The 27,014-nt window shown below is 33.5% G+C and overlaps 1 protein-coding gene across 1 annotated transcript; it reads right to left on the bottom strand.

Annotated features, from left to right (window-relative positions):
* Window positions 1-17,094: 17,094 nt before the first annotated feature.
* LOC127702283 (uncharacterized) lies at window positions 17,095-24,145 on the bottom strand. The gene is made up of 4 exons (XM_052206417.1): window positions 24,038-24,145; window positions 19,236-19,321; window positions 18,157-18,411; window positions 17,095-17,768 (listed from the first exon to the last, which is right to left on the bottom strand). The coding sequence occupies exons 2-4, from the start codon at window positions 19,318-19,320 to the stop codon at window positions 17,503-17,505; spliced, it is 606 nt and encodes a 201-aa protein (XP_052062377.1). The 5' UTR covers window position 19,321; window positions 24,038-24,145; the 3' UTR covers window positions 17,095-17,502.
* Window positions 24,146-27,014: the final 2,869 nt, after the last annotated feature.

Raw genomic sequence — 27,014 nt, 5'->3', positions numbered from 1 at the left:
CTTTAATATAATAAAATTGCTCTATAATAAAACAAAACCATGAGACAGTATATCATATAGTGCAAATTAAGTTAAACAAAATATTCATTTATAGTGAAGATTCCAACACCAAAGTTTTTTTTTCAAAAACAATTAAATGAATACAGACTTGGACCAAAAGTATTTCAAAAATGTCAAAACTTCCTTTATATTTTATATAAAACCAAATTTCAAAATGTGGCATAATTAGCTCATTCTTCATCCAATGATATGCACCATCTAGTCAAACTCAAAACTATTTGGAGTTTCAGTTGGTTATTTAATTATAATTTTGTCATTTACAGTTTTTAAGAGTAAATACTTTGAACTTTGTTTTGATATCTGAGCATTACTTTTTATTGTATACATACAGAATGTCAGGATGTTAAAAAATGATTTTTTTGTTCTTGAATATAATTTTGAATGTGAAGAAAATATTCTGCGGTCTTCAAAAGTGTTTTAAAAAATGTAAAAAATGAAAGGAAAATTAGATATTCAAATCAAATGAACACGATGAATAGCAATGTGACAAATATCATAATATATTATAATCATTAGTTATGTAAATTAAATCGTGTGGCCCGCCTTCCACTTCTGGTTGTAAAATGAACAACACCCTCATCTGATTCATTTTCACCAATATCATCATCATCATTGTCATCAGATTCATCACCACCTATCTCGGTCAATACAATGTTTTGTACACATAAAACAACACAGTTTGTAATATACATGAGTTCATCTTGAAAAATTCAAATGGTGTCACCTTTGAATGAATAACAACACAATTGTGAAACCCGTTCGACTTTTAAATCTTTTATGAATTATGTTTTATATGGTGGAAGATGTATAATATGTAAAAAAATATTGCATAAAGACTTGAGAGAAAACTGAAAGTCTACTTTTGCTGTGGTGAAGCCAGGATTTTGAAACCAATTGTATAGTCACTTCTCCTAGTTTCTTAGTCCTATAACATCTAAGAAAAACATATGAAAAGTGACTTATTTTGTACATTTCTTGGCAAAATTCATTAGTCACTTGAAAATATAATTAGTCAAAGCGTAAAGCGGCTAGCTCTAGCAAATGTAAAACTAGGAGACATTTTCTTGGGCTGAATATATTTATTTCCATTTATATGCAAATCCAATTTTTATTTTACATGCAAAAGTAGAAATAACATTCAGATGCACCACATCTATGCCTTCAACATGTGGAACCCACAGCAAGCAGCAAGTTAGCTCTAAAGGGCCCAAACAACTGCTTGATCAACCTGGAAAGCAGTGACCCCCCCCCCCCCCCCCCCCCCCCCCCTAGGAGATAATTAATGACCGGTCCCTTAATTAAAAGATCGACTTCACCATCTCATTTATTAGAGCTTTTTCTATAAAAATGGGAACCGTAGATATGAATGTCTTGTATTGGGTCATAATAATTCTTATTTTGTGAAGAACCACACTGATTCTATCAGAAAATACACTAAAGATTATATTATCAAAATGCTGGACTTTTAATCGACAATATATTTGTTGAGTTTAAAGGATTGATATTTCAACAGACAGTCGGTATTCCAATGAGTACTAATTGTGCACCCCTTCTGGCCGACTCGTTTTTGTACTCGTATGAAGCAGAATTCATTCAGAACCTTCTTAAAGACAAAAAGAAAAATCACCTTGCAAAATACTTTAATTTTACTTTCAGCTATATTGATGATGTCCTATCACTGAATAACCCATATTTCTACTGATACTAGAAGGACTGCTTCATACCATGATATTTCTTCAATATTGACATAGATGGACGACTTCACACTAAAATCTATGACAAACGGGATGATTTCAACTTCCCAATTATCAATTTCAATTTGCATTGCCATTCGACGTGTCTCGATATTTATACATCCAACATTCATGTATTTACTTATGATCTTTCTGTTGTGGTTTCGGTTGGATATTGTGTTATGTCTTATCGTTTGTGGTTTGAATTCTATATTTTCGGTACATTTCACATCAGTCTTATTTGTCAGTATAGTCCAGTTAATTTCCATTTTCCATGATAAAGTATTGTGTTAGTCCAAATAATTATGACGTCGTCACAGTATCTATTTAAAATAGTCTTTCAATACCGTCATAATCATGATAATTGTTAAGACTAGTATTGTGAAAATAATTGTATGAAAATCAAAATTATATATTCGTCACAAAAATACGTCGCTGTTTGTGATGTCCTGTGCTGTCGTTAATGGAAGATGTTCGTTGTTATTCTGCGGTTTACATGTTGTAACGAATATTATATTATTTATTTGTGCGTTTCTCTGTGCTGAGTGTTCATGCGTTCGTTTGTGCTGTATTTCTGTCACGTATTTCTGTCATTTTAGCGATATTTTTTAAACATTACCATATAAGCGAGAGGTTTGGCTTGCAAAAAAACCAGGTTTACCCACCATTTTTTCTTAAAATGTCCTGTACCAAGTCAGGAATATGGTAGTTGTTATCAAATAGTTCGCTTCTATGTATGTTGGCGTTTTTATGCCCCACCTACGATAGTAGAGGGGCATTATGTTTTCCAGTCTGTGCGTCCGTTTGTTAGTTCGTCCGTCCGTTCGTTCATTTGTCTGTCCGTTCGTTCGTCCGTCCGTTTGTCCCGCTTCAGATTAAAGTTTTTGGTCAAGGTAGTTTTTGATAAAGTTGAAGTCCAAACAACTTGAAACTTAGTACACATCTTCCCTATGATATGATCTTTGACCCTAATTTCACGGTCCACTGAACATAGAAAATGATAGTGCGAGTGGGGCATCCGTGTACTATGGACACATTCTTAATTTTTGTTGCACTTCAGTGTTTCTGTTGTTCCGTTGTTTTACTCTTATAGTTGATGTGTTTCCCTCGGTTTTAAGTTCGTAACCCGGATTTGTTTTCTCTCAATCGATTTATGACTTTTTGAATAGCGGTATACTATATATTTATATTACACTAAGAATAGACAGTATTGAGATGTAAAAAAATACTAAATTCGCTTTCTGAAACGTTTGATAGAAATTATTACACTATTTTTTGAAGAGCAAAGTAAGCGTTAAAGCATTAAGAAATATATAATGAAACAAAGCAAACATTTAATTTACGAATCCTTTTCTTTTCATTCTATAGTTTTGTACCAAAAAATAGTGTAGTCATTTTATCACTGTTCACATTAAAATGTACATTTTTCTGTAAACAAATGTAACACGTTCATATAATAACCATTTTAATTATATTCTAGTCTCGTAAAACTTGCATTGAAGACGTGTTAAATTTTAATGTGCAATTTAGAAATATTTTGATATATATGATGCAGGCTTAAGTTTTTGTTTGTTTAACATTTCTCTACTACAAAAAAAAAAATAATCAGTACTAGTATATTATGAATTCAAAGCCTCAGGATTACAACTGCATATCACATGAGGACTTACGTTCCTAATCATGCCTTCACTGTAAATATTTAATAAGTATATGATTATTTTAAACCCGTAAGATTACAAATGCAAATAATATCACGACTTGCTTTGGTATTTAGTTTACTACTTTAATTATTTTATTGTATAGCAATTTACAATGCAAATGAACTATGCAACACGTTTTTACAACTCATATTACGTCACCGTCTACCAAATATAATATGAAAAAAGTATATGTGTGGCATACACAAAATTCACTTAGAGGTCAACAAGTGTCTATATAAATGTCAAGGTTTTGCTGATATCTAAAAATAATCAATAAAGATACACAACAAACATTTATGAAAATGAACAAAAGGGGATACCCACCATTTTTTCTTACAATATCCTGTACCAAGTCGGGAATATGTCAGCTGTTATCAAATAGTCCGTTATGTTTGCGTTTGCTTTTGTTGTAGTTCTTTGTTTTGTTTTTTTTTTTTGTTTTTTTTTTGGCGCTACAAAATTTGTATCTCAAAGATTCTGATACAGGTTATATCAGCAACATCTTCGAACGTAGTAAATTTATTTTGTGTTTGACTGTAATCTACATCATATTCTAATGTGATGAAATATTTTGAGTTACCTTAATGAAATTAGGAAGTATAAAGTTTCTCGGTTAGGAAGTCGCCAAATGTTTAAATCCTAAAAATGTTCAGATGACAAATTCTACTTTCACTTTCTTTTGTTAGTAACGTGCGCTAAATACGGCTGTTATACGGAAATGCGTTTACCGAAGTTTTGGTACTGGTTCCAATCCTTGATAAATGAAAAGCAAATGTTTGATATTGAAGTACTATATGCGTGACATTAAAACATAATAGTAATACAGAGCAGATTTATTTCTGTTTAGAGATTATATGCATTTTGGTTGGAGATTATTCCAGTATGTAAATAAGGTTTCGCACAGCATTAATCAGTTCAGTCGTTAGAGCTCATAGAGTAAGGACATACAAAAATTAAAATATAGCGATTTCTAAATGAGAAGTAGTGTTTTACCAAGGATCTTTGGATCAGCTTAAATAATCCAAAGCCAATTGTACAATCTGAATAAGTTGATGATATATTGTTATGTGATATATATCTAAGGTGACAACGTCATACTGTCCTTTGGGCCAGAGATACCTTGACCCTGAATAAGGACCAGGGGAGCACTGATTACTATACTTTCAATTATTACCTTAGAATCAAAGTACTAACGTACTGTAAGTCAAATAGATAATACAGTTATATCTTATTTTGGAGTAAGGCTTAGTCAAGGTTCAAATTATCCGTACCTTGTACTTATAATCTATTGTTAGGTTAAGGGGTCATATATAGTATACTTACCAGAAGTAATCTTTTTCATTTTCATAAGCTAGGCTTGTATATCAGAGTATAAGTTAAGTTAAGGATACAGTCACGTTACCATTTGTTAGGGTTATCCAACGATACACAAAAAATTCAGGGAGGTGATCCTTGTACGGGTCCATGCATGGGTACATAAAGTACCGTCTGGCGTGTACGACCCCCTGCAAATTTGTAGCAGTGATGGGATTTATTCGCTGTATTTAGTTAGTTATTTAGATATATCAGTCAATAGATACTCAGGCATCTGTTTGCTTTATAGATATTGATAAAGTCACAAATTTATCGAACCGATGGTCAAGGCTTAAACATGGGACTTCAGACCACCCTGTCAAGGAGTCGCTACTTACATTCGACACCTATTTCCGAGTTTGCAAGTGACTCAGGAATTATTCCCACTGGGCGTAATGACCGATTATCTGTTGAAAAGACATCCCAAATTCATAGTACCCCATTTGGTCCACATCATATCGGTATTGGCGCAACGTCTTCCAGGCTTCCAGATGTAGGAGCTTCAACACAGTTGAAACCCTAGGATTTTGAATTTGTTAAGGAAGACCTGTCAGCTCTTTCGATAAGAAATCAAAGATGAAGGCACCGGGGGCAGGTGTTGCTAAGCGTAGAGATATTAAATTTGTAACGTACGATTGGTCAGGTGATTGAAAAAACTACAAGTCACATTTTGAGGCACGTTACTCTATGAACGGTTGGGATAATCAAGAAAAGGTTAATACTTATAAGCGACTCATTGACGGGTCAGGCTCAAGGTGTTATTAAGGATTTATGGCATGATAATAAAAGGCATTTTTACAGGTCAGTTCGATATCTAGAAGTGAGGTTTGCTCCATTAAATCAGTCATCAATGTAAAGAATATTATTAAAAGAAAGGAAACCTAGGGCTTCGGGGTCACTACCTGAGTTAGTATAAACAATACGTCGGCTGCTGAATAAGGCGTGTCCCTCTGCCCCAGGAGAAGTAAAGGTAACGTTGGCTAAAAAACACTTCTTAGTACCATTGATTTACACCGAAATGCGGATAAAAATCAAACAATCATGGCCTCCTGACCTTAATTCAACCATTTGTTTAGCAGTATAATTTGAAGTAGGGGAATCCCATTAAAGAGTTGTTGACAGCAGTGACCAGGGGTCCAGAGAGTCGGAGTCTCATGATAGGTTGTCAAATAAAATTAAGAGTATGTTAGTGGCTTTCAACGACCAATTGGCAAGTATGCGTAAAGAGCTCGATGCAGCTTCACATTCAGATCGTAGACAAACAAATATTGTGAAGCACATTATTTACACTGGTGCTACAAGGCCGATAAATCAGCCACCGAAGCACACCCCAATAGATCTAAGTAACGAAGATGATCAACGTATTACCAATATGTAGGAAAGAAAAGAAAGATAAGACCACTAGATTCTGTGTCGAATATAGACATTTAAGCGCATGTACTATCAAAGATGCGTATCCTTTGTCGATGACATTGCTGGTGGAGGATTCTTCCCGCACGAAGGCATCTACAGCCCAGTAGTTAACACTTCTGTATTGACATGAATTATTATTGATTTGGTCATAATTATCAATTAACTGTTAACAAAACTTTAATCCTTTTGAAATACTAAGGATTTTCCACCAAAGGAATAGATAATCTTAGCTGTTAATGACAAAACCTTTCGAAATTTTGGTCCTAAATGCTCTTCAAGTTCGTACTTTATTTTGCCTTTTTAATTTTTTTGTTTCGAGCTCCACTGATGATTCTTTTGTAGACTAAACGCGCGTCTGACGTATAAAATTAAAATCTTGGTATCAATGATGAGTGTATTTTCCCATAATTGATGATTATCTAGAATAGTTGTCATGGAACAAGCGGTTTTTCACATGTATTTATGTTCTGGATATTGGCAGGTATAGGTGGAGCAATCAGATCGCGCTAAAACGGGCTTTGCGACACTCATGTGTCTCTATCAGTTTCGCTATATGTCATTAGGTCTTGCAAATTTCCAAGCCACATTTGAGCGATAAATGGAAATTGTTATGGCTGAGCTCCAATGGGACATTTTTCTCATAGATCTGGACGACATCATAATTATGGCTAAGACTTTTGATGAAATGATACATAATTTACGCAAAGTTTTTGTGATTGTACATGCACGTACAGGTCTTAATCTCAAACCCAAAAGAGTATTTCATTATATATATATTGCTAAGGAGGTTACCTATCGTGAACATGCTATATCAGAATCGGTCGTTGCCACCGACCCTGATACAATCAAGTGTATAAAAGAATGGTCAGTTCCCCAGAACATTACAGAGCTCAGATCCTTTTTAGATTTGTGCGGATATTATCGCAGATACATAAGCATTTTTTTTCAAATACGGCTAAGTGTCATCCCCAAATGCCAGCAAAAGATCGTGAATTTCTATCGAAAAATGAAACCCAAGAGACTTTTGTAAAGCTTAAAGGCATACTGGTCAGTGCCCCCATTTCTTGGTCAGTGCCCCAGTCCTTGGTCATTCTGACTTCTCCCAAACATTCATTCTTGATACGGGTACTAATAACAGAGCAATAGGTAGTGTTTTGTAACAGATTATCAATGGCGAGGAACAGGGTATTGCATATGGGGGTCATACATTTGTACCCTTTCATACATAGAACGCCGGTATTGTGTTACTAGTCAGGAACTACTAGCATTTTGTTAAACATTTTCGGCATTTCTTGAACGGTAGGCTGTTTATAATTCAAACAGATCACAGCTCATTACAATGGCTTATTAGATTTATAATCCCAGATCGAAAACTAGCCCATTGGCTGGAAGTTAAAAGTTCATACTATATGGTTATTACGCATAGAGCTGCGGCTCTTTTCACAAAAAATCCTAAGAGTAAAAATACTCGTAAGTCATACACATTTTAGTATAACTTACGATCAATTTTAATAGTAAGATTGTTTGTGAAAAGAGTCGCAGGTACCCAACATCGCAATGCCGATGCTTTGAGTCGTATTCCTTGTAAGCAGTATGGCTTTGTCGAGAACTGGGAAGCAGTTCATTCAGTGAATATGATAAAATTACAGGGAGGCAAAATTGATGATCTTCAGCTAAATATACGTCAATTGCCAGAGAAAGACAAGGACTTGCAGACTATCATAGGATGGTTGACTATTGGCTCAAAACTGTCATACCAGCAGACCGGCAAACACAATTATGTTGTCCCTTTGGTCACAACGGAATATTTTAAAGTTTCACGATGGTATATTGTGTAGGGAAAACCTGGAAGCAAATTTGAAACAAATTATCATACCAATGAAGAAACGACATAGCAGTTTGCCCATGATAATAGGCCATTATGACGACTTTGGCTAGCATTTAGAAAACATTTTATTAACCGGGTGTTAGAGGTGACACTAGTACTTGTAGTCATATTGGTAGTTGTTCAACTTGTAATATGAAAAGAAACCATTTCCTTAAAGAAAAGCCCCAATGCAAATTAGGGAGTCAGGTTATCACATGGAGATAATTGCTATCGATATCCTTGGGGAACTCCCTGAAAGTGTCAAAAGCAATAAATATACTAGTATATAAGTTATTAGTGACTATTATACTAAGTGAACTGAACGTCACCCATGCTAAACATGGAGGCCACTACAGTTGCAAACATTCTTATGACTGGAGTTTTTCTAGGTTTGTGGTAACAACTGTTATCCATTCCGATGAAGGTGGTCAATTCAAGAGCCAGTTGTTAAAAAAAATGTGCGAATGGCTTTCGATAGAAAAGATCCATATGACTCCTTATCATTCGAAATCAGACGGGATGGTTAAACGATTCAGTGAAGAGAGGTGAAAGATACCAGAGAGAATTTAAAACTCATAAGTCTAAAATAACTTGACAACGCCATGGCTAATAAAGAAAAACCATGACAAAAATGTCGAGGTTTGAACCTGGTAACATGTTTTATGTTTATTTCCCTTTAATAACCCCGGGTTTCTCGCCAATGTTTACCAATCAATGGCGTGGTCCATATAAAGTGTTTAAGATAAGTTCAAGTGTCACATTCACTGTAAGCTGTGGACGCAAGGTGGTGGGTCAAGTCATAAATGTCGATAGAATGCGACCTTCTCCAAAACAGATACTAATGGTTGAAAACCTTGTTGCCCAAAAAGAGTCCTGAGAAAACAGGTAAGTTAGAATCAGATATTCAGAAAGTAAGGAGATGAGTGGAGTGATCCCATAGTGAAATGCTGTGAGGAGAAGAGGGTTTCAATCTCGTTTGTGTGTAAAGAGCACGTATGCAGACCCTTTTGAAAGAGACCTCAGGAGAAACCAGAAGAGGAAGCATCACAAATCCGTGATTACATTGCCAGAGAGTGATTCCGATAGAGAAGAGATTCATTTACACCAGGCATTGCCAGTGACTACTTCTGTGAACGTCACGTCAGCCAACGCAGAGGTGACATCAAGTCCTTTAGTGAGGAAGCCAACCAATCATTTGATAGTATTTGGTTCAGCCAAGAGGCAGTTGATGGAACGACTGGCATAGAGCGTTAGGGCACTAATCCACCGCAGTTCGAAATAACTTAGTAGTTGCTTCCTCTCCGATTACGTCGCCAGTACTTTTCACAAGCCGTCTGGTACACACTCAGGTGACTTCGTCAGTAGGAGCTGGCATCTTTCGTCAGCCGACTTATGGTTTACCTGTTTCTCCCAGGAGACCAAATGAGACACAGACCCCCGATGTCATGTAAATATCCTCAGATATGGAGGTGCATCACCACTTTAAAAGGACTGTCCGATTATGGTATCAAGCACCGAATTGTCGAATATTAGAGTACAAGGGTAAAGGCTGTGGATTTTCTATAAAATGTCCATATGTTTAGCATTGAAACAACAGAAGGGTGCATTATCCTAAACAGTATGAGTCAAATTGAATGTTCCCGCCATGATAAATGAAAATGCATTAAACGCCAAACAGTTACTTAAATGTTGACTGTACTGGGTGAGTATTATTTTTTATCCACATACATAGATTTCAAATTTTGATCTTTCAGACAATAAAAACATCATAGATACCAGGCATAATATTGTGTAGCTCCTATCAAAAAGGTTTGAAATAGCCAAATAAAATACAATATAGACCTGAATCAATTAAATTTTACTGTATTTGTTTGTTTTAATATTTGTAAATGTTTAAAATAGTTGGTTTTCCAAAACTTTAAGTCGCCATAGTACCTTCGTCAGTACCTGTACTTTAGTGTTACGATTAAGGTAGATGTTTAAAAGTGAGGCAGAAGATGTTTCATCAGTTTTTGTTTCTTTCATCTCTTGCTTGCCAAAATTTTTACGGTAAGATGTATGTACACAATAAAAAAGGCAGATTGTTTATGGAAAGTACAATATATCTAAATGTTAAACTCAAATCTTTCTGGCTTTTTCTATCTCCTATATCAGATTCAAGTGCCTCAATTAACAAGGATGATTAATCAATTTGAAAAAAAATGTTTAATTCAATTACTCCTCACCTCATATAATAAGGTACATTTACAAAGTGCGAATGGGATGCTGGTATGATCAGTGGTTTAACATTTAGCAGTCAAAATTTCAAAACCTTCATCGCAGTCACTTTTCTACTTTGTAGAATCTACCAATTAAATAACTCGTCAATAAAAAAAAATGAAATTAACACGTTATAAATTCCATGCGTCCGAAGCGCTTTTTCTAGATCTACCTTCATCAGAAACGAATATTTGAAAGCCAATGATGTATAAGAAACAGTTGAATAGCTATATGACCAAAAAGAACCTACATAAAAGGTGAACTTTGCCTGAGTGAATTGAAGGCTTAGTTTCTTTATAATTACAAAATTAAAAACGGACAATTTTAGAAGGTTATTATAAATCATGTCAGTACCGAAGTCTGACTACTTAGCTGATATTACCCTCAATCTGTTCTCGTCCTGAATACGCAGGAGATATTTGCCGCTGGATTGCAGGCATCCTAACGTGTCTTTTAAGTTCAATGTGGGTCCTGTGCAATCAAAACAAAACAAGACCGTAAAAAACAGGTTATTACATTAGATGTGTATATGTTTATTATTAAAAACGGCTTATCTCGCTTTTCTAAATGATCTTTTTACCTCAAAAAAATAATGTACCCACTTAGATGAATATTTGTAGGATAAGCGTGATAATTCGACATCGTAACACAGAAATATTAATTCGTTGGTAATTGATTGATTTACGTAGCGGTAGCAAAATATGTACCATCACTGTATTTGCTTTGACCAAAGAAAAGTAAGATATAAAGAAATCCATAAACAACAAAAAGAAAAGAGGAAAAGGATTTATGAGCCAAGATTCATTAATACAGAGGAATTAATACAAACATGATTTTTTAAATAAGTTCGTACTGTGCAAGTGTATGAGAGGGATATCACAGCCATTTGGTACAAAAATAGCACGACTAGACTCTGAACTCTTATTATTGCTAGAAAATGACAAATTTATTTTATTGTGATTAATATGAATGGGATCCTGTGATTTGAATGGCAGTCTACCTAAAATAATTAAGATATTTATATCCGTCAACGATGTAATTTTCTATCAATTACCAACCGGACTGTGATTTTCTTCCACTAATAATAATAAAGTGGCCTTTTGGAACTAAATGAATTGATATCTGAATTTAATATTACCGGGACACACTTCAGATTTGTATGAGAAATATATCTACGGACATTATTTCTATAAATAGACTTGTAAACTATATTCGCCAGAGTCTAATTTAACACGATATGTAATATCACAGCAGATTAATTTAAGTGATGAGTATTAAATCGCTAATAAATAGATCTTTTTGTACGGATTTACTTTCAATTTGCACGTGATTTTATATGTCAATGTATACATTAAACGATAATCTTATCAAAAAGTACAACTACCAATATTACAGTACTATGAAATATGCTTTCATGAACAATAGCTAGCATTCATTTATTTCAAGTATTCTGTTTGGTTTGGTTTTTCTTTCTTTCACCTATGCCGAATTAGAATTAGAATTCTCTAAAATGAAATGTCTTTGAGATTTGCCTTTTGGTTGCGTTTCCTGTTCTGCGGATAATGAACAGCATCGTTCAATCGACCCTTTGTTTTTATAACCTATTTATTATGCCAACATGTATTCCCGACATTATGTTTTTAAGTAATTATCTACTTACTCCTCACTTTTCTGAAAGATATACGTAAAAATGGCAATCAATTATACCTTTGGTATCTTCCGCATCTCTTTAATTATTTTCTAGTAATTTTAGTTATGCATTTTCTCATGTTTTACCACTCAACATCACTCTTTTCCGACCAATTTTATACAGAAATAATTGTGTACACATCTATTCTTTTCCTTTTCATGTCATGTTTGTATTTTTACTTCAATCTGCAGGATTCAACCTGCATTCCCAGTACATGAAAAAATAATAAAATACTCCAAAACACGCGATTCTTTTGTTTAGGATTTTGTCAAGTGCGTGACGGATTTTTCTGTTGTGAATTAAAACACCATATTTTTCTTCAACATTACCAAAACTGGTAAGAAATATGGAGCAATAATCGATACATCAATTAAAGGAATAAATAGTATGATATACACTTGTTTATCTCCCTTTTCGAACGTGATACTAAAGCAATTCGTGTGTTTTACTAAACAAGTGAAACTGTTTGCATGAACTCATCTGTATCTAAGGACTTTGTTCAATTTTTTTTATATACTGGTATACTTGTTAACTCTAGGTTTCCCAATCTGCATACTTTAATTTAAACTACGTTTTATGGTTTTATCCAAGCTGTATACTACTCAATAAAAACGTGAGTTTTCCAAGTAAACATGTGTTGCATGCCGTTTCTTAATAAAATAAGCAGAAATTGCAAGATACATGTCACACACACAGAGTTTTGTAAAGGAAATCTCAAACATCAATCGGAACAAATATCAAAATAGCAGCCGAACAACTTCAAGTTCTACAGAGAATCTGTGCACGTTTGGTGATATTCTGTCAAACCGTTTCCAGGTAATCAATATAAATAAAAGAAGATGTGGTATGATTGCAAATGAGACAAATATCCAGCATAGTTCAAATGAAGTGGATGTAAGCCATTATCAGACTGCTATAGTTATTAAAAACCTCGTCCTTTGGTCCCTTTTGGAAAGTTGTCTCACTGGCAACCAAACCATATCATCCTTTGTTTTTATTGATATAAGCGGAAATGGAACATTATGTCCAATTGTAATATTTGTCCTAGTTAAGAATTATTTGACAATCTAAAAATATCCATTTTAAAGATAAGAAATGTGAAGGTAAATATATTTTTGTACTGTTTTAAAAGTGACAAAAACGAAACTAAAAGTATAGTAAAATGTTTAGTGTAATTTTAAATTGTGTAGATACCATCATAGTTTTATTGACCGTTATTGAATATCTGTGTTACAGAAAACCACGGATAAAATTACATACAATGTATAGATGGACTTTCTTTAGTTGTTGATATTTGATAACGAATGCTACTTCTAGAAAAACAAAGGATATGGGATATCCGTCATTGACACAAAATCAGAACATGCACAGTAAAAAAACACACAAAAAGCAAAGGAACAGCGCTTTTATTGTAGTTCTTCATCTTAAAGTCTTGTGCCCGTTTTATTACATGACAGGAGCAACATGACGAGTGGCATTACTTCAGGGGAAGCACTTACCCCTCCATACTAACTAAGTTAGATTCCGGTTTATAATTTGGTTCCTTTGCTCAACTTGTTGTTGTCAGGTTTTTGTTAATTGTAGTAAGTCTTATCGTCTCTATATGTTCTTTAGACTATGTGTTGTCTGTAATTCTTAGACTTGTTATTTGTGACTGCATCCCTCCCCCTTTTTTTGTATATTTTAGCATATTCAGTTTTGCCTTTCCAAATAGTCTTTTATTTATAGCATATTACTATAAAATTAATAAAATCTGAACAGTGTTTGTTCAATTTCTTCATCTATTTAATTTTATTTCTTCTCTCTTGTTTGCCGTCCCCGATGATTAATGCTTTGGTGTATGTAATTATCATATTTCGTTCATTCCAGAAGGTTTTTGCTTCATCAAATTTAAATGAGTGCCATTTCGACGTGTTTTATATGTCGCTTCGAACGAAAAAAACAGCCTAAATGTTCCTGTTAGAATCGAAATAATGCTGTTATGCCATGTTCTATTCTCATTTTAACTGGAAATTGATCTATTTTACTACGACGTTGCTTATACGTGCGTCTGGCGTATTAAATTATAATTCTGGTACCTTTGATAACTATTTACACCACTGGGTCGATGCCACTGCTGGAGGACGTTTCGTCCCCGAGGGTATCACCAGCCCAGTAGTCAGCACTTCGGTGTTGACATGAATATCAATTATATGGTCATTTTTAAAATTTCCTGTAACAAAACTTTGAATTTTTCGAAAAACTAAGGATTTTCTTATCCCAGGAATAGATTACCTTATCCGTATTTGGCACAACTTTTTGGAATTTTAGGTCCTCAATGCTCTTCAACTTTGTACTTGTTTGGCTTTATAACTATTTTGATCTGAGCGTCACTGATGAGTCTTATGTAGACGAAACGCGCGTCTGGCGTATTAAATTATAATCCTGGTACCTTTGATAACTATTTACACCACTGGGTCGATGCCACTGCTGGTGGACGTTTCGTCCCCGAGGGTATCACCAGCCCAGTAGTCAGCACTTCGGTGTTGACATGAATATCAATTCTTTGGTCATTTTTTTTAAATTTCCTCTAACAAAACTTTGAATTTTTCGAAAAACTAAGGATTTTCTTATCCCAGGAATAGATTACCTTATCCGTATTTGGCACAACTTTTTGGAATTTTGGGTCCTCAATGCTCTTCAACTTTGTACTTATTTGGCTTTATAACTATTTTGATCTGAGCGTCACTGATGAGTCTTATGTAGACGAAACGCGCGTCGGGCGTATTAAATTATAATCCTGGTACCTTTAATAACTATTTACACCACTGGGTCGATGCCACTGCTGGTGGACGTTTTCATTTTATAAATGCAATAACTATAGAACGAAATTATTTTGCATAACCTGTTGCAGGAAAGCAAGCATTGTGACAAATTGTTTTTATAAGACTTTTTGAAAACGCTTGATAAAACTGCTGTCTCCTGTTACTCGTGCATATCTAAAGAAAATAATTTCCCATTCTATCATGATAACTTAAGGCAAACTCAAAAAGATAGGGCCCTGAAATTTTATCACACAATGCCATTTTCAAAAAGTCTTTCAATCTTTACTGAAATTTGCAGTAGCATAGCTCCACGTTAAGATTCTAACAATATCATGGCTTATTGCAAATGACTAATAAAGACAACAGTAGTAAACAGCTGGTCAATAGTCATAAATCGATAAAGCGGAAACAAATCCGGGGCACCAACCAAAACCGAGGGAAAAACATGAACTATAAGAGGAAAACAACGGAACAACAGAAACACTAAACTGCTACAAAAACAAACGCCAACATGCATAGAAACGGACCATTTGATAACAACTGCCATATTCCTGAATTGGTACAGGACATTTTAAGACAAGAGTGCACACGCTGAAATGTCTCGCCTTCTTTATTAATCACTGATATTATGTTGTTAGTCCTAAATATAAAGCTTTATTACAACTGTCACATAAACTTAACATTAACCAAAAAACTAAACATTGACCAATGAACCATGAAAATGAGGTCAAGGTCAGATGAACCATGCCAGGCAGACATGTACAGCTAACAATTCTTCCATACAACAAATATAGTTGACCTATTGCTTATAGTTTAAGAAAAACAGACCATAACACAAAAACTTAACAAATAAAACCTGTGCGACCGACATATAGATCATAAAATATTTCCATATACCAAATATAGTTGACTTATTGCATATAGTATTAGAAAAAAAGACCAAAACTCAAAAACTTAACTTTGACCACTGAACCATGAAAATGAGGTCAAGGTCAGATGAAACCTGCCAGCTAGACATGTACACCTTACAATCATTCCATACACCAAATATAGTAGACCTATTGCATACAGTATAAGAAACATAGACCAAAACACAAAAACTTAACTATAACCACTGAACCATGGAAATGAGGTCAAGGTCAGATGACACCTGCCAGTTGGACATGTACACCTTACAGTCCTTCCATACACCGAATATACTAGACCTATTGCTTATAGTATCTGAGATATGGACTTGACCACAAAAACTTAATTTTGTTCACTGATCCATGAAATGAGGTCGAGGTCAAGTGAAAACTGTCTGACGGGCATGAGGACCTTGTAAGGTACGCACATACCAAATATAGTTATCCTATTACTTATAATAAGAGAGAATTTAACATTACAAAAAACCTTAACTTTTTTTCAAGTAGTCACTGAACCATGAAAATGAGGTCAAGGATATTGGATTTGTGACTGACGGAAACTTCGTAACATGAGGCATCTATATACAAAGTATGGAGCATCCAGGTCTTCCACCTTCTAAATTATAAAGCTTCTAAAAAGTTAGCTAACGCCGCCGCCGCCGCCGGCGGATCACTATCCCTATGTCGAGCTTTCTGCGACAAAAGTCGCAGGCTCGACAAAAAAATTGTGGGTTGAAAAGCTATAAATACATGAAGTAACCACAAACCGCAATTTTAACAGATGTTTTCAAATTTTGAGCATTTATCTAATAAAGCTGTGAACTAAAACCCAAATTTTGTTGAAAACAAAGGAATATAATGCTTTTCTGAAACAAATTCTTTTATTGTGGTTAATCACATCCGTCGATGCAAATTTTACAAAAACATGTAAAATTTGTAACTTTGTGTCGAAATGCCTTCAACGGCCTTATGTATCGCTGAACTACATTTTGGTTTTATGGAAGTTTTGTAATTTTTTGGAAAAATGTTTGAAGAGCATGACATTCTAATGTAGGAATTGACTTTTTTTTTAAATTGACCCTGTCAGAAAAACAAAATACAGGGGAAATTGACCATACCTCCTTTTTTTTAACTTGTGTTGATAATGAAATCAAGGTTTGAATATACTTTTAAACACATTTCATGTAGCAACGTTATCACAAGTAAAGTGCATTCCACAAAGTAAATTTGTGCAAATTCAAATATGGTAAAGCACCACAATAGTTGCAAGTAGTAAAGTGTTAAGTTCGTTAGGTTCTTCAATTCCATAATATCACTCAGACTCATGATTTAATAGCTAAGTCGTTGTTTTGCAGTCTAAATGGATTTTCATAAGGTCAAGTAGTTACAAAAATATTTTGGAAATACACTTAAAAACATTTACAGTCAATGTTATAATATAAATGTCACAGACAATAAAAACTTGACAAAATACGTCATATGATTCTGATACACAGACAAATACTTCTTTTGACATTAAATTAAAAGCAAGATTAAACATTTTTAGCAGTATATATTTTCGATGTCTCAAGTTTAATTTATAATGTAACATAAAACATAACATTTACAAATATAAAAAAACTGCTTTCGGGTCAAAAAGATCATATCTAACTGAATTTGTGATTAATTTGTTTTTTCACTGTTAATGATAGTAACTATATAGCTTATTTGTTATATAATTAATTTGAATTTGATAGTCTTTCGCGTCTGTTCTGTCGTCTCTCGTTTCTCTTATTTTTCCATTCCTTCCTTCTGTGGTTCTTTGATTTCTTCTTATCTTGTCTTTTTTGTTTCCATCTCATGAGTTTCTCGTGAAGTTCACACGAATAAGCGATAGATTCTGGCTGACATGTTGCTGGATCTCCTCTAGTAACAGTGAATGTCTTGGTTACCATGTTTGTTTCTTGGTTACATTCACTTACAGACACATCGAATCTGCAGCCCACTGTAAATAAACAACATACCAATAAAGATCTTTCCGGGTAATACTAGTATGTTCTTCAATGGAAAAAATATTTAATAGTGCACTTGTATATGACATCCATTATTTTTATTAAGTAACCACCATGTACAATGAACACCTTTTATTTAAAAGGTATAGAACCCATAATAAGAGTTTCATTGCTAAAACTAGTAAAAGAAAGACAACTCTTACTGCAATTTTCTATCCAATACGAACATACGTTGTTGTTACAAAAAAACAGTGTTAAATTACGAAAATACCTGAACAGATAGCGTTTACTAGACTATAATAATGTCCACCTTTCCTGTTGGTTTTATTTTATTCTTCTTTTCATATGTTGTAAGTATGTGATGAAATATTGTTCACTTACTTCCGAATTTCTCCTTCAAACCCTTCTTGTGTTTCTTCCACCTGTTTTTGTGTTCCCTGTGTTCAGCAAATTTTGCTTTTCTTTCAAACTTCTTTGCTTTCCATGCTTTGATTTGTTCCAGATGTTCACATGGGATGGACTTTGTTTGAGTTGGTACACAATCCGAAGGTGACCCCTGTTTCAAGGTCAGTGTCATAGATACAGTGTTTGACGTTAAGTCACAGTCTCCCCAGTCTCCACGCTCGTATCGGCATCCTACATAATAAAGTTCATCTCATACAGTTTAACAAAATTATATATTATACATATACATATACGAATAGTACGATTGGAATATGAAACATAGATCTAAATATAATTAATATTTAAACCCAAGTAAATAGATATACCCAGACCATTTGTTCAATTTGTTATCAAGTGGGTAGTACATGCCGTATAAGTTGTTTCAGTCTGTAAGAAAGTTATGCAAGATAAGGTCGTATATTGATACAAGAGATGTATTTTTTACTGTTCTCGACAAATGGAAATGTCTGCATGTTCTTTTTTGGGTGTATGTTTTTAAATTCGCACTTGGCAAATATGACCATTAATTTTTCTTCAGTGCGCAATGAAAATAAAAATAAGAAAATGTGTTGTGATTGCCAATGAGACAACTCTCCACCAAAGACCAAATGATATAGAAGTTAACCATTCTAGGTCACCATACGGCCTTCAAAATGAACGAAACCCATACCGTATAGTCGGCTATAAAAGGCCTCGACATGAAAAATATGAAACAAATCAATGCACTGCACCAGTATATAAGAAAGAGGAAATACTATCAAATGTACTCAGCTTCAACCCATGTATATATGAAAGCGGCATGAAAAGTCTCTTTCAATTGACTGTGATTGAACAATCGGTGATTGACAGTGTCTGTTATATTCCTTACTTCCTATATGAAAGCATTAGGTTAAACCAGATATGAAGTACGGCACACAAAGCCTCCTTGTTCTTACATGACATCATATTCAGCTCAAATTAACAATGAATCTCGAAATTAATGTGATGTGAGAGTGTGTGGTAATTGGTTTACTTACTCAGCTTGTCTTTTCCCCGTCTATTTCTTTTTGCGGAGGCAAGCGCTATGAAGACAAAACATAAAACAGCAATTTGTAGCTTCATCCTGCAAGTAATAAAAACAAGCTTAAAGTTATAAATACCGAAAACCTTTGGCGCTGTCCTCATATGGTAAAATGCATAATCCATACTAACATGATCAGGCCATAATTTTCTCGTTTGAATTGTTTTACATTTGTCATTTCGTGGCCTTTTAAAAACTGACTGTGCAGTATGGTTTTTGTTCATTGTTGAAGGCCGCGAATTCAATTAGAGAGAGTTAGTGCTTGAGCCCATATCACCCTACTCGGTCGTTCTTTACGTTATTCTCGTATCGCGGATTTGAGGGATGAATATTTGTGAGAAAAATCAACTTACTTCAAGCGTTTAACTGTCTGTAAGATGAGCAAAAGGACCAGATTTAGTACGATAAACAGATTATCAGGTTTTCTGTATATTGATATCGTAAAATATTAGCCGCTCGACATAAAGTGAAGTTGTTTTGCCCGTTCGCTGCGCTTACTCACCCAAAAAGCTTCACCTGGTGGCTTGCAGCTAATATTTTTAGATACCAATGCACAGAAAACACGATAATTAAAGATCAATTTTTTTTTAGAAAGTAGCGATAATCTATACATGACGTTGCATCTTGATGCGCAAATATTTAACAAAAGAATCCTTCATAATTATCAAACTTTGAATAATTCATTGAAAGGACATCATGAAAGGTTGGAAAGAGATATAATCGTTTACTTTGGTGGAAAAGTTTTTATCATTTTTATATTATTGCATCCGAGTAATTTGATTGTATTAACTCAACCACCAAACATATTTTAAATTGTGTTACCCCTTGAAAGGAGATAGCTTCATAGTATTTAGTACGTCAAGATCTTTTTCTTCTATACATATTCAAAAATTAATCATTAACAAGAGTGTACACACTGAAATGTCTCGCCTGCTTTACTGACCATTGATAACCCAAACCAGAAATACATGTACACCTTGCTACCATTCCATACACCAAATATAGTTGACCTATTGCTTATAGTTTCGTAGAAACGAACTTAACCAGGACAACTTAACATTGATCGATGAACCATGAAAATGAGGTCAAGGTCAGTTGATACCTGCTAGATAGACATATACACATTACAATCATTCCATACACCAAAGATAGTTGACCTATTGCTTATAGTTTAAGAAAAACATACCAAAACATAAACACTTAACATTGAGCAATGAACCGTGAAAATGAGGTCAAGGTTAAATAAAACCTACCAGACTGACATGTACATCATAAAATATTTTCATACACCAAATATATATGACCTATTGCATATAGTATTAGAAAAAAAGACCAAAACACAAAAACTTAACTTTAACCACTGAACCATGAAAATGAGGTCAAGGTAAGATGACACCTATCAGTTGGACATGCACACCATAGAATTATTCAATACACCAAATATAGTAGACCTATTGCTTATAGTATCTGAGATATGGACTTGACCACAAAAACTTAACCTTGTTCACAGATCCATGAAATGAGGTCGAGGTCAGATGAAAACTGTCTGACAGACACGAGGACCTTGTAAGGTACGCACAAAAAGTCATACTAAATATAGTTATCCTATTAATCATAATAAGAGAGAAACATTACAAAAAATCTTATCTTTTTTTCAAGTAGTCACTGAACCATGAAAATGAAGGCAAGGACAATAAACATATGACATACGGAAACTTCATAACATAAGGCATCTATATACAAAGTATGAAGCATCCAGGTCTTCCACCTTCTAAAATATAAAGCTTTTAAGTCGTTAGTTAAAACTGCCGCCGCCGGATCACTATCCCTACATGTGTCGAGCCTTCTGCGACAGAAGTCGCAGGCTCGACAAAAATCATTTGTTTACATCGGATGTGACCTTGAGAGGTCATACCGGTGTTATGTTGCCGCAGAAATTTCCTTACGCTTTTGACTGATAACTGAACGTATTTCGTATAATTACGCGGATATTATCGAGTGCAAAATAACATTCCTTATCGCTTGTTATATATTAATTTCATCAATAAATATTCATGAAAATAATTTTTAAGAACATAGATAAATGATATGAAAATGTTTTGTCGTGAGAAATATATATATCAGTAACTAATCATGAATACCGAAAATTTGTGTTATTGCATGAGGAAGAATATCTCGAGAACTTTTTGCAACAAAAGCGGGAAAATATGAATGCCTACTCAGATCCAATCTATTAGAAAAACGAATCATTACAGAAGAGTGTCCACCATGCACTTGCACTGCACTATAATTAGAATAGTAGAATAGAATGATATATAAATGGATGAAAATGTGCCGGTAGAGTTATTAAGATGATCTGCTATATATATATATAACTGTTATACAAATATTTATTTAGTATAATATATAACAACAAACCAGAGTATACTGATAGAAAATGATTATATCACTACAATATAATAATTATTACGGCGAGGTTGAATTCCCTGTCATTTATTCATCATCCACACAGGAACTTGTCTCAGAAAAAAATATATCTATTTACCATAACCTAACTTTCAGGTATAGAGATAGATTTTATTATGATGTTAGCTTGTTTTGCAGTGTATTATACATTATTATTTATTTCAGATTTTATGCTTTAGTACTAGCAGTTAAAAATTTGTTCAGATTAAAGGTTGTTAAAAAATTTCAAACAAGGTAGAGGGATAAAATGACCGTGATAGCAACAGGTCAGATGTTCTCTAGTAAACAACATACTTAATTTAAATATGAATTTGGTCAGGGTCTTTTATTTGTAGTTGAATGAATGGTACTGGTAGTGACCATTAAATTACTATTGTTGTCGTAGTCATAAACTGTACTGCCCTTTGTATAGGTTGGATTGTTAAATATTTATTGAAGATACCAAATGGAAAACTTTATTATTCATTGATAATAAATTCTAGTAAGAAATGTCAGAGCTCGTATAATAATGAGAAATGAGAAAAAGCTGGGGAAGATTCAGTTATCACATATGAAATTTGTATCATTGAAAATTTATAAAACCCAAACGGACTATAATAACAAGGTACATGGTACACGGTCAAAGATCACATTGTGTGAAAGCTTTACTTTTCAAGGAGTGTGTAAATACATATTTGGATAAGTCGACTGAAAAATTTAAAGAAAATTAAAAAAAATACAAGTTTATTAAAGTTATCTTATGGAAAATTTTATTATTCATTGATAATAAATTCTAGCAAGATATGTCAGGGTTCGTATAACTAGTAGAAAATGGTAGGAAAACTTCAAATACCCCACACGAAATTTGGATAATTGAATAAAATTGAGAATGGAAATGAGGAATGTGTCGAATAGACAACAACCCGTCCAATGAGCAGAAAACAGCTCAAGGCCACAAATATTTGTTTATGGAACCCAAACGGACAATAACAAGGTCCGATGTACACGGACAAAGATTACACTATTCTATTGTGAAAGCTTGACCTTTCAAGGAGTGTGTATATATTGAATATTAGTCAACAAATTGTAAAAATAAATTAAAGTAAAGCCTTTAATCTTCTTATTGAATTAACTTAATATTGTACCATTGTTTTGCACTTATTTTTTTAAACGATTTTGGATTATATAATTTCACCTTATCATAAATTAGTCAGGTGACTAAGAATAAACCCGATCATTTTCAGAATATGACGTAACACTATGTTTATCTGTAAAGATTTAGGGTCAGTCACTGCCGGTATTTGAAAGTTTAATCGTAAATATGTATATTGATAAATATGAACAACTGTTTACATACGGTCAAAGAAAGTTCCAAATTATCACCTGTGTACAAATACCAATCCTTGTGCAGGTTTTAATATGGACTTTCGGTATACATATCATCGAGTGTGTGGTCGTTAATAAAATTTTAGATTATTATGTCATATTTGTTTGCAATATGGCAATAAAAAGACTATTTTAGGTGAAACAATAGAGATTATCAAGTCAAGTACATGTATTATTATCTGTACTTCGATACTTTAAGAGCGTTCGACTTTATTGAATTAGTCTTCATTTTGATTTGTTGATTAAGTAATTAACATATACTATGTTTTGTTGTAGATGCTATACTGCTAAAAATACAGAGGGACCTATAGGTAAAATGATAATAATACATATGGACATAACTATACTGCTGCAAATACAGAGGGCTTGCCTTGACCTTAGTCAAAACACGAAATGTCATCATAATTCTAAAGTTCATAAACAGGTCTAACCATAATGCTTCAGTTTCTGATTATAAACCTCTGAAATAGGTAAATAATTCAAGGTTCATAATATATGATAAGATTGAGAAATTTTGATTAAATATATGATAAGGTTGATTGTTATTCATTAGAATCTGAAATATTTAGTATTTGTAATAAATGCAACTTAATTCATAGTCATAAATGCGTCAGTTTATTTACTAAACTATCTTTACTTTCCATGGTAGGGTATGATTTTTTTAATATAAGAATAGGTGGGATATTGAATGTCTCAGTTGCTCACCCCTACCACAAAATAATTAACAATGAATGCAAATACTTCATTCTTAATTAATACATAAAAACAAGACATTCCAATGCTGTATCACTACTCATCTCTTTCAAACAAATAGAAATTGAAAAGTTTTAAGGCAGAGATAATAATAAATAAAATATTCTGTTAGAATTTGTATATTTATGTATATATAAATTCAATTTCACCATTTATACAAGACAAGACACTCACCTGTCGCTTCGTCTGTAAAGTCGGGTATGTACCGTACCCTTTCACTTCTATCGAGGTTTTAACTATGACGTGTTCCATGGTGTTTATTTTCGTTCAAAGCGCATGATTCAAATCAAACAAAAGGTATTTACCTGGGCATTCATGAACTGTTGATCGAAAGACTATCTGGAGATTTACTTTTGAAGAAATACGAGTTAGAGATATCTATTTTCATAATACAAAATATCACATGTACGACACATTAAAACACTTTTAATCATTGTACAGTTACAAAGTAAATCAAGGATTAAAAGGTTTCAATTTATTTCTCAATTACATTCACGTTTTTATGATAAAATATGAAGAAATAACATAAAAAATGTGGTGCACACTGAATAAACCGCGTAGCGAGTTATTTAAAAGTGTGCACCACATGTTTGAGGTTATTTCGAATAGACAGAAAAAATATTACAGTCAGTCCTTATAATTTTTCTAAATTCCATTTTTAAGGAGTAAATCATGAAAAAACGTTGATGACGTCACGGCCACAAGACAAAATTATGTCTATGAACTGATAGACAAAACACTTTCAGCCAATCAGAAGAAGTGTTACATCCAAAATTAATCATTCGAATTATACAGCACGATATCCTGGCTTGAATATCAGAATGTGTTATTGGATAATTATCATTTTTTCGCTTATTCCTTGATGTCAACTACTATACCGTTACAAAAATTTTAAGAACAACATCTCTGATTTTGCTTTGTCATAAGTTATGGAAACCAGGTTATAGTAGCAAATGATGTTGTCGTATTTTGTATTTCGACCGTTTTTTTATACAGTTTGTATAATAATTATCTACACAATTTTATCCCTCCCTTACTGACAGTTATTAGTTGATTTATTCTTATATTAACATAATATTATCCCATTATTATTAGTTGGTTTATTCGTATATCCAAACAACATTATCCCTTCCTAACTGACAGTTATTAGCTAATTTTTTCGTATATCCAAACAACCATATCCCTTCCTTACTGACAGTTATTAGCTAATTTATTCGTATATCCATTCCTTTCTGACAGTTATTTATTTTTTTGATTTATTCGTATACCCACACAATATTATCTCCTTATCATTAGTTGGTTTATTTGTATATCCACACAATATTATTGCTTCCTTACTGACAGTTATTTATTTAGTTGATTTATTCTGATATCCACAAATCCACAAAATATTACCCCACCCTTACTGACAGTTATAAGTTGATTTATTCGTATATCCACACAATATTGTCTATATAGGCAAAAGGGGGCAAAAGTGGGGGGATGGGATAGAAGTTTCACTTTGAGTCCTTTTAATCTAAGTATGATATATGCTTATTATTTATCCATTTTTAAGTTAGATTTTGGAACTACCGGTACATTGTTTATTTCGAAGTGAACCTTTATGAATGTAAGACAATTTCAATTTAATTCTGACTCTTTGCTCAAGTTATTTAAAAGTTCATCAGGTCAGACATTAAACAATTTTACCGTGATGTTAATAAAAGGTAATGGAGTGAATAAATTGACCGTGACAGCCTCGGGTATTCTCTTCACAATTCTATACAAATATATATTTAATGACAAAGTAGTTTATCTTGATCAAGTGTTTATCATTTGTATTTCAGTGAAGGCAAAGACATATATATATACTAAATATACATATGTCTCTGGTGAAGGATACAGAAAGAGACAATATCATTAAATAGTATAATTATGCATCTCTTGTATAAAACAGAACTGGTTATGCATATTACGTAGGATTAACGGGTTAAATTCTCTTAACGATTGACAAAGCAATCTAGCAACAAAATATCAGAGTTTATATTCTTGTAAGAATAGAAAAGATATCAATTAGCTGTCACATATGAAACTTGAATTGGTAATAGTTATTCTTTAAAGTTTCATAAAACTCAAACGGCTTATTCACGGGATTATTTCTTTAGTGTAAACAATATTTTATTATTATGAATTATACAAATTACAATATATATTCACATTCACAAATAGGATTCAGAAACAAGCAACAAGTGCTTATGTTAATCAACAAGTTCTTTACAAGGACCATCTTCGCTAGCCAAGGGTTACGATCCAGTACCCTCCTCTCCACCCTTGGTGGATTAAGATAGAATTTCGGATCCGCGAGGTAAATAAATGATTTCCATTGGTCGTAGTTATAACTGGCTGCATCTAATCAAATAGCGCCTTTAAGAGCATCACATGTAAATGAAGAAAATGTAAACAAGCAATTGCCAAGTGCTGATTTGGCAACAAGTCTTGACCCCCGAAACATGAGACGATATTTATTGACAATTTTAAAGTTCTTAATCAACTAATTGAAGTTCCTAGGTATGCTTTAGTGGAAATTTTGGAATGTCAATATTTTCGGTTCCTGCTTCACGAAATTTGTAAACACTAGACACAAACATTTTACACCTCCACACTGAAGAGAGTTGAAGTGCTGCAATTTGGTCAAGAATGATGTAGTCGGAATGGGCATGACTTTTATCTACCGTTAGATGGCGCAGCATTGTAATCACAAATATTGGCTTTATCTACCAAGGGTGGAGAGGAGGGGACTGGATCGTAACCCTTGGATAGCGAAGATGTACAAGAACGTTCAGCAAGTAGCAATCAATCATTATCATTATTCGATCTTTTTTTCCATTTCGGCTATAATTTTAAAACATCTTATTCTTTTTATATTCATCTGACCGATTGAGGGATTGAGGATCGGTTGAACTATAAACTTTACAAAAAAAAGATTGATTCGAATTTCCAATTGTGAATTCTTTTCTCTTTTCTGTGTAGCAAGATTCCATCGTGCATTTGGTGTAAATATCTTCAAGTTGATACGACATTCCAAGGCTTGCGTATACTTTCACGATTTTCTTGATAGAGGGTTTCTGCTTAGGAAGAAGCTATTAAAACGAAGAGTTCCTTATGGTAATGG

This window comes from Mytilus californianus, unplaced genomic scaffold (assembly GCF_021869535.1).
Source record: "Mytilus californianus isolate M0D057914Y unplaced genomic scaffold, xbMytCali1.0.p SCAF_5, whole genome shotgun sequence".
In the NCBI taxonomy this organism is placed as follows: Eukaryota; Metazoa; Mollusca; class Bivalvia; order Mytilida; family Mytilidae; genus Mytilus; species Mytilus californianus.
Note: the sequence above shows the minus strand (reverse complement) of the source record. Positions and strands in the feature narration are given on the sequence as shown.

Excerpts from the sequence above, each read along its gene's own strand:
- LOC127702283 (XM_052206417.1), bottom strand. The coding sequence starts at position 19,320 with ATGAAGCTACAAATTGCTGTTTTATGTTTTGTCTTCATAGCGCTTGCC. Across the intron at positions 18,412-19,235 it reads ACGGGGAAAAGACAAGCTGA|GATGCCGATACGAGCGTGGA; the intron begins GTAAGTAAACCA and ends TTTATTATGTAG. Across the intron at positions 17,769-18,156 it reads TTTGAAGGAGAAATTCGGAA|TGGGCTGCAGATTCGATGTG; the intron begins GTAAGTGAACAA and ends GTTTATTTACAG.